General features: G+C 46.6%; 1 protein-coding gene across 1 annotated transcript in view; it reads left to right on the top strand.

Moving 5' to 3' along the window:
* Nucleotides 1–10,541, top strand: part of FRMD6 (FERM domain containing 6) — a 32,180-nt gene extending 21,639 nt beyond the window's left edge. Inside the window, exons 10-13 of the mRNA XM_072986871.2 lie at nucleotides 2,087–2,428; nucleotides 3,985–4,122; nucleotides 6,100–6,191; nucleotides 8,905–10,541. Of these exons, the coding sequence (XP_072842972.1) occupies nucleotides 2,087–2,428; nucleotides 3,985–4,122; nucleotides 6,100–6,191; nucleotides 8,905–9,189 (857 nt within the window). The 3' untranslated portion in view covers nucleotides 9,190–10,541. The remainder of the gene's footprint in view (nucleotides 1–2,086; nucleotides 2,429–3,984; nucleotides 4,123–6,099; nucleotides 6,192–8,904) is intronic.
* The last annotated feature ends 2,129 nt before the right edge of the window (nucleotides 10,542–12,670 follow it).

Here is a 12,670-nt window from a genome sequence, read left to right on the forward strand (position 1 = left end):
TCTGCGGTTGCGAGGAAGGTCACGAGAGAGGATGATTAGGCACAGAGAGGAGAACTCCCTTTTGCTACTGTTTTAAAGGGGATGTTGATTTACTCGAAGGTGGAAAAGTTACTTTTGAGAGGGATGCAGGGTACAACTGCCAGAACATTTCGCATACCATGCCTCGGAAACTGTAGACGTTGTAGTCCAGAAATCAGCTGTCCCATCTGTCTGTCTGTCTTGAATCTCGCCTTCCAAATGCCTCTCTCCAGCAGAATGCTAAAACAAATGCCAGCATGCATTGGTTCCTCATGTTCATTTTGCAAAAGAAAAAAACCCTTTTCTCCCACAAGGAAAAAGATACAGGCAACGAACCATCCCATTGGAGCCGTGCTGTCTGGGGCATTTCAGTTGTTCCGGTCTGTGTCAGAGAGTGTGGTGTAGTGGTTAGAATAAGGATCTGAGGCTCGGGGGGTCTGGATTGAACCCCCACTTGTCCACGAAACCTCGGTGAGGTAAAAGCAAAGTATGCTGCTTATATACACTACCCCATCGTGCTTAAAGTGAGAGCTGGACCATAAAGAAAGCAGACCGCCGAAGAATTGATGCCTTTGAATTGTGGTGCTGGAGGAGACTCTTGAGAATCCCCTGGACTGCAAGGAGAACAAACCTATCCATTCTAAAGGAAATCACCTCTGAATGCTCACTGGAAGGACAGATCCTGAAGCTGGGGCGCCAATACTTTGGCCATCTCATGAGAAGAGAAGACTCCTTGGAAAAGACCTTGATATTAGGAAAGTGTGATGGCAAGAGGAGAAGGGGACGACGGAGGATGAGATGGCTGGACAGGGTCATCGAAGCAACCAACATGAATTTGACACAACTACGGGAGGCAGTGGAAGATAGGAGGGCCTGGCATGCTCTGGTTCGTGGGGTCACGAAGAGTCGGACACGACTAAACAAACAAACGAACGAACGAACAATCGTGCTTAAAGCTCTCTGGGTGGTTTACAGTTTTAATCATGCAGACTACACATGCCCCCCCCCCCAAAAAAAGCTGGGTACTTAATTTACTGACCTCAGAAGGATGGAAGGCTGAGTCAACCTCAGGCTGGCTACCTGAGCCCGTTGGGTTGGGCCTCGGGTCATGAGTAGAATCTTCACGGCAATGCTGCAGTTTAACCTCTGTGCCATGAGGCTTAGTGGTTAAAACCAGTTCTTCAGTATCTCACATACAGTGGTGTCTCAACTTGGTTATATTTTGGCTTTCCCCCCCCCCATTTCCGATGGGTCTTGGGGGGTTTGGTTGCTTTTTTTGGAATGTTTTTTCCCATTTCTGATGGGTCTTGGGGGGTTTGGCTGCTTTTTGAGGGGGATTCCCCATTTCCAGTGGGTTTTGGGGGGTTGTTTTTTTTTTTGGGGTTTTTTCCCATTTTCAATGGGTCTTGGGGGGTTTGGTTGCTTTTGGGGGTTCCCCCCCATTTCTGATGGGTCCTGCATGCTTCCCTTGCTTTTTCCTTTGTTTTCTTTGCATTTCCGACCTGCCCCCTTTGTTCTCTGTGCATTTCCAATCTGCTCCATTCGTTTTCTGTGCATTTCCAATGGGTCTTGAACGCTTGATTGCTTTTCCTCCCCCTGCCCCTCAGCCGGAAGGGATTAATCGAGTTTCCAATGAGTCTTGCAGTGAATTTTTTTGGAGGGTGATTTTTTCTTCCTTCGGACAGAACAGATTAATTGTGTTTCAATACATTCCTATGGGAAATGGTGCTTCAATTTACGGCCATTTCGGGTTACGTCCATCTTCTGGAACGAATTATGGTCATAAGCCAAGGCACCACTCTACTTCGAAAATGCTATTAGGGTCACCGTACATCAGATGCCCCTTAACTGCACATCGCTCTCCGTCCTTTCCAGACACTGATACTCGGAGAGTTGCAAACATCCTCCTGAGTTCCAAGGGAGGGATATTGTTCCGTGGTGGGTTGCCCTAAGAATTGTTTCGGCCTGAGTTTCACCAAAGCAGGAGGTCCGTTGTATTTCATTGCAGAGACCCAGGCACGTATTGGTAATGTCCTCTTGTCTCCACCTTCCTGGCTTTGCCTTCTAGAGAAAAAACAGTACCGGGAGTCCTACATCAGTGATGCCCTGGACCTCGATATGGACCAGCTGGAGAAGCGTTCCCGAGCCAGTGGGAGCAGCTCGGGCAGCCTGAAGCACAAACGCCTCTCCCGCCACTCCACAGCGAGCCACAGCAGCTCCCACACGTCCGGGATCGAGACGGACCCCAAGGCGAGGGACCGGGGGGCCGAGGAGGACTTCCTGGTGGCCGCCGTGCATCGCAAGCTGAGGGCCTGCAGCTCCATGACCAGCCACGGCAGTTCCCACACCTCCGGCGTCGAGAGCAGCGAGAAGGAGCGTTTGGGCGAGGAGGACTCCTCCCAAGAGGATGGTAAGTCCGGCAGACGGAGATGGGTCTCCGCCTTTTGGGTCCTTAGCTGCCGAAGGGAAGGCCTTTTCAGCTTGAACGGCCGTCCAGGGTTTAAATCCCAGCCTCTGCCCTCTAAAGAAGAGTTATTGTGGATAGCTAGGAAGGAATATTCCTTATCTGACAAGAACTATTCAGTTATGGGTAGTTTGAGACAAGAAGTGGGAAATTGTGGGATTCTCGAGCCATCTCCAGTCACCTGAATGTAGGGTTCTGCCTCCCCCAGCAGCAGCCCTTCATTGTTTCAACTGGTGGCCAGAGATTCAAGGTATTCTTCCCAGCAGCTGAAATGGGTTTCCCAAGGCTTAATGACTGTTTTGCCCTAAAGAAGCTGGTCGTTTTTTATCTCTCCCCACTGCCTATGGCTGAAAGAAGCCCCCCTCCTCAGTTTAGATGGTGCTGTGGGGGATTAAGAGGAGGTGGTCCTCATTCTGTCATTGAGTTAGGAAAACCAGAGGAGGGGGAGGCTGTTGATAGATGACATGATCTAGATTGACTTGAGCTCTGTGCTGGAAACAACAGAATGAAACTTGACAGGGATAAATGCAAAGTACTGCATCTGTGGGGTGGGTGGGATGAAGCAAACACACAGTCACAAGATGGGGGATACCTGGCTCAGCAGTACTACAAGCATGAAGGATTTTGGGGTTGTTGATCAAAAGCTGAATATTGAGCCAACAGTGTGTGAGGTGGTTGCAAAATATGGAAGTATAGTGTCTAAATCCTGTGAGGTGCTGGTCCCCCTCTATTCAGCACTGGTTAGGCCTCATCTGGAGTATTGTGTCCCATTCTGGACACCACACTTCAATAAGGATGCCGACAAATAGGAACAAGTTCAGAGGAAGGTGACACTTTTCAAATACTTGATGGGTAGTCATACCGATGAGGGGCAGGATCTGTTCTCGACCATCCCAGAGTGCAGGGTATGTATAATGGGCTCAAGCGACAGGAAGCCAGATTTAGGCTGAATATCAAGAAAAACTTCTTAACTGTTTGAGCAGTACAACAGTGGAAGCCATGACCTCAGGAAGTAGTGAGCGCTACAGTACTGGAGCCGTTCAAGGGGAAACGGGACAACAGCCTGTTAGATCTGCTTGGATTTAGATTTCCTGTCCTGAGCAGAGCATTGGACTTGATAGCCTTGCAGGCCACTTTCAGCTCAGTTGTTTGGTGATTCTCATCCTCTCGTTCATCTGAGAAAGCCAGAGGACGGGGGGGGGGGGGGCGGAAGCAGGGAACCATTGATGGAACTTGCAAGCAAAGGAACTCAGCGATTCCTCTTCCTGTCGCTTCCCTCCTTTAAATCACAGCCTCCCGACAGCTGCTTTTCATTGTTTTAAAAGCTGTCCAGAGATGGAGGTTCATGTTTTGCCGTTAGCCTTGAAGAAAGCCAGGGGAATGAAACTGACTTTATTTGCCAGGTCCCTGTTGACGTCTTCCAGGGCAGTAACCCCCCAGTTTCCCTCTCCCATGTCGTAACACCTTTCCCTTCCCTCCCTCCCTCCCTCTCTCTGATGCAGAAATAGAGATGCTGGTGGATGACCCCAGAGATTTAGAGCCGTCCAGCGAAACATCTCTGGACGAGGATGTTAGTCCTGACGTGTGCATTTACATTACAGAAGACATGTTGATGGCCAGGAAGTTTAACGGACACTCAGGTAAGATCCCTGAGCTTGCCACGTGCAAGAGACAAAGAAAAGCAAAATTGTATTGATTCAGTTTAAAAAAATTCAGCAGTACTGTCAAAAAACACACATGTATAGCAAGGGTGGGAAACGGGTGGCCCTCCGGAGAATATGGATGAACTGCAGTTCCCATCTTCTCGCAACGTCATCATCATCTTAATGCTGCTGAACTGAAAGGGATCATCAAGTTTCAAGGAGGCATCGTGAGGGAATCGAACTCCCACCCTTTGGCTCCGCAGCCAGAGATCTCAACCCCCCCCCCCGAGCTATCCCACAGTTTTGAGGTGCTGGTTTCAATGTTCGCTGTTTCAGTGCCGATGAGCAGATCGGTGGTTTTTTTGGAGCAGAGCTCCCAGAATTCCCCGGGAAAAACATACCTGCTGGGGGCATTCTGGGAGATGTAGTCCATAAACACACATCTGCCCTAATGAGGCGTAAGTAGCAAATTCCACCTTAAGGCGCCCAAAGGGGGGGGGAAATCAATCAAAAATAAAAACCCTACAGAAGTTCCTTACGGGTCATTCTAATGAAGATCCTCGTACTCCCTGTTCTTGGAAGAGAGACGAGATCCTTGTAAAGCAGGGCTGGCAATAATGCACTCCTCGGTCTGTGCACAAAGCTGTCTTTGAGCCCGCTGGATCCCCCCCCCGTCATCCCCAGCGGGGTTTAACGTGCTCAGAGCTGCCATCAAAGAGATTTGATCTAACAATGCCAAAGATCTGAAGCCTTCCGGTGCAAAGGCTGGAGAAGAGAAGATAAAGCAAAGGAGGATGTGCTTTCTGCCCACTGCAAACACTTAAAAGGGGTGGAGATGGTGGCTCCCATCTTTCTTAGAGGCCCATTCAACACCTGGCCCCTGAATCTCTCTTTTGCAGAATATGGAATGCTCCAGTATCATAGCTGGAGCTGATTCCATTTCCCCACACACACACAAATTTAAGATTCAGGTGAGTTCCACAAGTCTACATTTAAGCCAACTTCAATACAGTGGTGCCTCGCTTGACGATCTTAATTCGTTCCAGCGAAATTGCTGTAGAGCGAAAACATCGTCAAGCGAAATAAAAAAGCCCATTGAAACGCATTGAAAACCGTTCAATGGGCTGAATACCTGCTCATCCAGCGAAGATCCTCCATACAGCGGCCATTTTCGGTGCCTGTAAAGCGAGGAATCCGTCTTAGAAAACAGCGGGGAGCCATTTTGAGCAGCTGGCAGCCATTTTGAAAACCCGATAATCAGCTGATTTGATCGTCATAATGCAAAGAATCGATTCCCGAAGCAGGGAACCGATCTTCACAAAGTGAAAAAAAACCATTTAAAACATTGTTTTGTCATCGCAATTGCGATCGCAAAAACATCGTCATGAAGCGGATTCATTGTTAAGCGGGGCACGACTTTATTTTGATTAGAGGGCACAAAGGGAGATTTCCCGATTTATTTTTGAAAGGCAGAAGAGAATTTGTGGGGGAGTGGGGGGGTATCTTGGGAGTGAGCATAAATGTGGCCTTCCTAAATCAAGGGATGCGTGAATCCAGGCTCTGGTGGTCGATGCTCACATCGACAGTTAAAAAAGAAACTCACTGAGGAGAGAAGTAAAAGCAACGTAGGCTAATTATATACTGCCCCATAGCACTTAAAAGCATTCTCTGGGTAGTTTGTAGTTTAATTACGCAGACTGCACATTGCCTCTACCCCCCAGCAAGCTGGGTACTCAGCGCAATGACCTCGGAAGGATGGAAGGATGATTGAACCTTGAGCTGGCTATTTGGGATTGAACCCTGGTGGTGAGCAGAGTTTGAGCTGCAGTACTGCAATTCAACCCTTGCCCCGCAAGGCTCCTGACATCAGGCCTTCTCAACCCTGCATGATAAACTGGTCTTGGCTAACGATGGATCCCGTTGTCTTCCTTCACCCCTGCCTGCCCCCCTTTCCATTTCTGGCCCCTGCCCCAGGCTTGGTCGTCAAGGAAATCAGTTCGTCTACTTCCAGCTCCTCGGAGACGGTGGTCAAGCTCCGTGGCCAGAGCATCGATTCATTACCACAGGTGGGTGCCTCCTTCCAATGGGGCTTCAGGAATGGTGGGTGTGTTTTGGAAGTTAGCGCCAGGAACAGAGAGAGCAGGATCTGGGACAGAAATCGGTGGCTGCGTGGGGGCGCCAGGAGAGTCACCCCACCTCCCATGGTTTCACCTCTGTGATGACTCTCTAAGAATTTCATCCATGCGCCCCTTCTCCCAGCCTGTGTTTTTCGATTCCCAGTTGCCAAAACCGAGCGAGTGAGAACAGAGCAGACACATTGGATGATTGCTTATAAGCAATCAGGAACGTTTGGTGGTTGTAGGTTTGTTTTTGGGCTGTTCGGCCGTGTTCCGAAGGTTTTTCTTCCTAACGTTTTGCCGGTCTCTGTGGCCGGCATCTTCAGAGGACAGGAGTCAGAACTCTGTCTGTGCTCTGGTGCAGTGTGTGGGATAGTTATTTATAGCTGTGGGACCAGCTTTTTGTCCTTTTCAGGAGATTGGGTGATGATGGTGATCAGGGTGTTTTTTTTTTGTTATGGGTGTATTGTTGTGATAAGTGGGGGGGAGATGATCTGTCACATTCCTTGTGTGTCCAAACCGCATTCCTGACTTGGGGTAGTCCCAAAGAATCAAGGAGGCTTTGGATGTGTTGCATACGAATGTCAAGAAGCTGATCCCTTCCAGGGATGGCTGGGGAGGGGTGTCAAGATCCTGCCCCTGGTGGCTGTGAGACCCCCGGAGCTTATCCATAACGGCATCCATATTGTTCTTTCTTTCTTTTACATTGTTTTATCAAATCTTTAGATGTAAATGCATGAAAAAGAGAAAGTAGTAAAAAGTGAGAGATCTCTGTTAATATAGATTGACCGCTATATCCAGGAGAAAATCTTCTTAGAGTTAGTGTCTATAGAATGCATGGCTGCATGCAGGTGAAATTTATATAGTGGATCTGTGGAACACCTTGTCACAGGATGTGGTGATGGCATCTGGTATCTAGGTGTCTTTCAAAAGGGAACTGGACAGATTTCTGGAGGAAAAGCCCCATCACAGGTGACTAGCCATGATGGGGGATGTAGAACGTCCAGGTTTAAAAGGAAGGTCCCTCCAAAGGCCAGATGCAGGGGAGGGGTACCAGGAGACAGGGATCTTGTCGTCTCATGTGCTCCCAGAGGCATCTGGTGGGGCCACAGTGAGATACAAGGAGCTGGACTAGAGGGACCCTTGGCCTGATCCAGCACAGGGCTCTTCTGATGTCCATATGTTTTTAATTACTTATTTTACCTGTTGTGAGCTGTCTTGGGTCCCCTATGGGGAGAAAAGTGGCAGATAAATAATTTAAATAAATGCATAATCCTAGTCCGGTGCTCCAGCTGCTATGCCACACCGTTTCTCTTATCAGACATGAACGTATAAGATAGTAAAGCTCTCATAGGTTAATAGGATTCTAGAGCTGGCAAGATTAACCACCAACCGTCGTCTCAAGCAACCTCTTGCCAATGCAGGATTTTTCTAATGCGCAAGCCGTACGTTGTGTAGGACATACTAGGGACCAGACACAGACAGACCAGCTCTGTGCAATCCACAGATCATTGCGATATTAAAATAGGATTAATATACCAACTTAATATGTCAATAATATTGCACCGTAAGTATTTATCAGTACATATACAATTCTGGTTTCTCTTCAGACCGCATAAATCTTTCGCCTTTTACATATACAATAAAGTAAAATAATACTGATCTTTATCCATATGAATTTCAGATCAAAGCAGTAGGAAGAGACTTGGTCCCAGAGCGAAACAAACTGAAATTATAATCTTTAATCTTGTGTTTTTTTGAATGATGTAAGCCACCCTTGGCCCTTACTTAGGAGGAAAGCAGGGCAAAAATATTGAAATACATAAGTAAATATTTGTTGAAATATTTACTTTTGACATATTTAAATAAATATTTATTGGAATATTTATTAAATTATTTATTGAAATATTTACTTATGTATTTAAATATTTTTGAAATATTTAAATAAATATTGATTGAAATATTTATTAAATTATTTATTGAAATAGTTACTCATGTATTTAAATATTTTTAAATATTTTTAATTTCTTATTTTACCTGTTCTTTATTTCTATAACTATAACAAAAAACAAATCATACATAAAAACATATAAACTCAAACACAATAACAGTGTTCCCCACCACCATATACGGGACCTCTTGCCATATTCTTCTTTTTCTTCTTCTTCTCCTTCTTCTTCTTTTATTGTCCTCCTCTCCAGAACGGCATAGATTCTTGATTTGGAGCTTTCCCTTTCCCCCTTATTAACACATATTCCAAAAAATTGCCCCATATTACATAAAAATTGTTCTTTTTCAACTCTCCTTTCTTCATCTTCAAAGCCCCTATGGGACCCAAGGGGGGGGGAAACTATTTTTAAAATATTATTTATTGAAATATTTACGTATTTGTACAAATATTTATTGATGTATTTACTTATTTAAATAAATAAGTGAAAGTTGTATTCATGTTGGTTTTCCAACATGCTAGCTTGGAAAAAAAACCTACAGATCACTTCGAGTCCAAGGTGCAAATCTCCCCGGATCCAATTGGGGTGCATTGAGTGACACTAAATTCCAGGAGCAGCCTCAGTCTCTCCAAAAGCACACATCATGTTCCCAGCCCATCATAGTGAATTTTGCATCTCAAGCCTTTCTCTCCCCCCCCCCCTCTTTCCTACAGACTGCCTGCCGAAAGCCAAAGACTTCGACCGACCGGCACAGTTTGAGCCTAGATGACATCCGGTTGTACCAAAAAGACTTCTTGCGCCTGGCCAGTCTGTGTCAGGAGACGGCCCAAAGCTATACGTTCGGATGCGGCCACGGACTGGCCGAGGAAGGCCTCTACTGCCACGGCTGCTTGGCCCAACAGTGCGTCAACATCCAGGAGACGTTTCCCGTCAAAAGGGCCAGCAAGTACTTCTCTTTGGATCTGACCCACGAAGACGTCCCTGAGTTTGTGGTCTGATCCTTCCTCTCCGGATGTGCCGGAGAGATGACCTGACCAGCTACCCCGGTTTTCGTGAACTGTTTTTGTTTTTTTGTTTTTTTTGGTGCCATAGGGGAATATTCCCTTAAAATATCTCTTTTTTCCCCCTTCCACCCCCGTTTAAAGCAAAAAAAAAATCATGGCCTTGTAAAACTCTTGCACTTTTGACCGACGTCCATCCCAAGGGTGGATTCGTCAGCACCAGAGTTTCTGCCCTAGGGCAGAATTTGATCCGGGTTCAGATTGGTTGGTTTTTCAGAGACAGGGACTCTTCTTTCGAAGGTAGCTCCCTCTTCACGTCTCCTGTCTTCTTTTGGCAAAAGAAAAATGCACGGCGGTGTTTCTTCGTTTAATTTTGCTTCTTCATGATATCCCTTGTGGGGAAAAACAAATCCGGAGAAGTCTTCCAATCTACGAATGCCAGAGAGTCCCATAAATTCCTACTTTTACTTTTCCACCATCAAAGTACAGTATAGACACGAGAAAGTCGCTGTGGATGTTTCGCTGCACTGTGTCAAGCCAAAGAAATGCAAACATCCCGGAAGGATGACGTGAGACCAAGGTGGAAGCCGTTGCAAGTAAAAAGGACTCTACGTGTGTTGGAGAAGACGTGGGGTGGCTGGGATCCTATCCATCCATCTGGCGGCTCTTTCTTCCCCGGTCTCACACATGCACAGAAAGAAAAGCTATAATCCCTTCGGAAGCTTCTGTCTGGTGTTTTGGGAAGTTTACAAAGAAAAACAAACCCCACAAAAACTGGTGTTCAGAAAATGGGATTTGGAAAGCTTCTGGAAGCTTTTTTTTTTTAATTTTTATTTCTGATGGGGGAAAAAACAGAAGAAAGAAAGAAACTTGTATGAATGTAGCAATAAGATTTGCTGACCAAAGTACCTTACGTTAGGGAGAGAAAGAAAGAAAGAATATATAAAAATACCTATATAAGTTTATAGAGAGGAATATATGTCTAATGTATGTTTGAATTTCTAGACTCCATGACATGTTTGGTTTGTTTTTGTTTTTTAAATGCTTTCCATTAGATGCCTTCTTTCTTTTCCTGTTACATATTTAGTTGTAAACTCTGACTTTGCCCATGAAGAGGTAATATGCCTCTCTTTTTTTGTTTTCCATATCGTTAAGTAAGCCTAATCTCCTTCCTGCCCCGCTGGCCAAACAATACAGCTTAAAAAAAATACTGGTGCTTCCGTATAATCTCCAGCTATTCCTCCCCACTCCCTTTTTTTTTCCTGGTAGGAGATAAGATTCCAGCATTCAGAACAGGACAGTGGTGTGGCTTTCAAGTTTGTTGTTCCTCTATCTGTTGTAAACCCCCCTCCCCCGGGTAGGAAAATTCCCCGTTGCTTGTTTTCCTCCAAGCAATAGAGGGTTTGTTAGAATGGGTTCTTTTTTTCAGGCCCTAGACACCCATCTCGTCCCTCTGGTCTTGCCCCGCACGTCTGCCCGTTTCTCCTGGCACTGGAATGTCATGGACGGAAGATCAAGTGTCAGGACTATCCGGATAAGATGAGGTGCTGCTGCAGAGTTCTTCCCTGTAACGCCATTTTATACTCTTAGCATATGAAGAGCCCAGCTAACTTCTTCCACTCCCAGAATCCCCCCGTTCTGCTCTGCTCTGCATGACTGGGGGATTCTGGAAGCGATAGCCCAGCATATCTGGAAGACACCCGTTTGCAAAAAAAAAGTTGCAAAACTGAACCACCCCTATGTTTTGAACAGTTCTTTTGCCTGCACGACAAACAGAAGTTCAGAGTTTTCAGCCTCTGCTGCATTAGGACCGAGGCATGGGCGTTTAAAGGATGACTTTGCCTGTCTTCCTTCTTCACCGTGGCGCTTTTTCCATTATATTCCTTTACTTGCACACATTTAATGCTCCTTATGTGCAGATCAAACTCCAACATGGGCATGTGGCAAACATATGCCTGACAGATTTTGGAGGTGCAGATATTTATATTTTCCTAAGAAATAAAAGATTGTTACAGGTACGTGCTTCAGAGAGCTGAAAAGAGTTATGGTTCCCAGATCTCGGGTGGACATGCCAGGGTGAATGTATTTTCTGCTTCATAGACCTTCCGGGGTGGCCCCTTGGCCTGGCTGGCTGGCCATTTAGGTAGCCGACTTGTGTTTTAGATAGCCAGCTATTCTAAGCTCCCATGAAAACATGGGAAAAGGTTCCCGTGTGAATGCAACCGTCTGGAATGGTTGCATCAAAGGTTACTCCAGAACATGGTACAGGAAAGAGAGCAGACGTGTCGGCTTTGTTGTTCTGAATGGGAAGAATGGTCTCCCCTGTCAAGAATTTTTTGCTTTCTACGTTTTCTTCAAGCCATTTTGCCAAGGCGGGGGGGGGGGGGGGCTTGTGGAGCCACCTGCAGCCAAGAAGATAGACAGCACAGCCGCCTTTAAAAAAAAATATCCACAGACGGAGGGAATTATTTTCGAAAGCTTTTTGTATTCACAGCCATAGCATTGCCATATTTTGATAACGCCACCTTTTTCTACCTGGAGAATTTCTTAAATAGATCTATGTATGTAATGTATATGCTCGAAGCATAAGGCTATTTTTTTATAAAAAGATGTATTCTTTAGGTTGTTTCCCCCCCCCCCTTTTTTTTTTCCTCTGGAGGTTTTCCAAAATGGGTTATCCGGCCGATCCGTGTTATTGTCAGGCCGAGAACGACTGTATAAAAGAACAGAGTAGAAAAAAAAGGTGTCCTATTAAAACGCCGCCTGTGTTGCCACGTGCTTTTGGGTGTGTTTTGAACAGGCTGCCTCCTGCCACAGCAGGCAGGAACTTTGCTGCGGGTACCTTCCTTCTCGGCATCCTTTCCCTGGCGGAAGGCGTTTGCAACCCTTCCCATTGAAACTTGCCTCACTCCCAGGACTGAGGGTTTGGACCCCGGAGCACTTCAGCCGACGAGTGGTCTTTGCGCGGTGTTTGGCTGTGCTTTTCCTTCGTGCGGACGGTTCCCTCTGCCCGGACGGACCTCTCTGCCCTCCGCGCGGTCCAGAGCGGGCCTTCGCCGCTTGCAAACGCCGATTCCCCCCCCCCCAGGAGCCAGCCCCAACCCTCTTCTCCGGCCAGATTTGGAAACAAAATTTTTCACCCCGGTCGGGCCATGGGCGCCATTGAGCTTTGGATGCCATTGTTCCCGAATCATCCCTCCTACCCCGTTGCCTGAGCTTTTTGCTTCCGTACCATCAAGAACGTCTCACCCTCCATCTCTGTGGATGGTAGGCCATTCTTGATTAAAAACAATCTGTTGCAAAAATCCAGGCGTGCTTTCTTGCTCTCCGTGGCCTTCGGGCTGCGTGGTGTGTTTCCGAAGGGTGCCTTCCTCCCAGAGGGAGCTGGCCCTGCGGATGATAGGGGAGGATGATAGGGGAAGACCAGTTCGTTTCATTCGAGGGGGGGGCTTTGTTTTGGAGAGCAAAGGAGGATTTC

The sequence above is a fragment of the Pogona vitticeps genome, chromosome 1, assembly GCF_051106095.1.
Source record: "Pogona vitticeps strain Pit_001003342236 chromosome 1, PviZW2.1, whole genome shotgun sequence".
Lineage (NCBI taxonomy): Eukaryota > Metazoa > Chordata > Lepidosauria > Squamata > Agamidae > Pogona > Pogona vitticeps.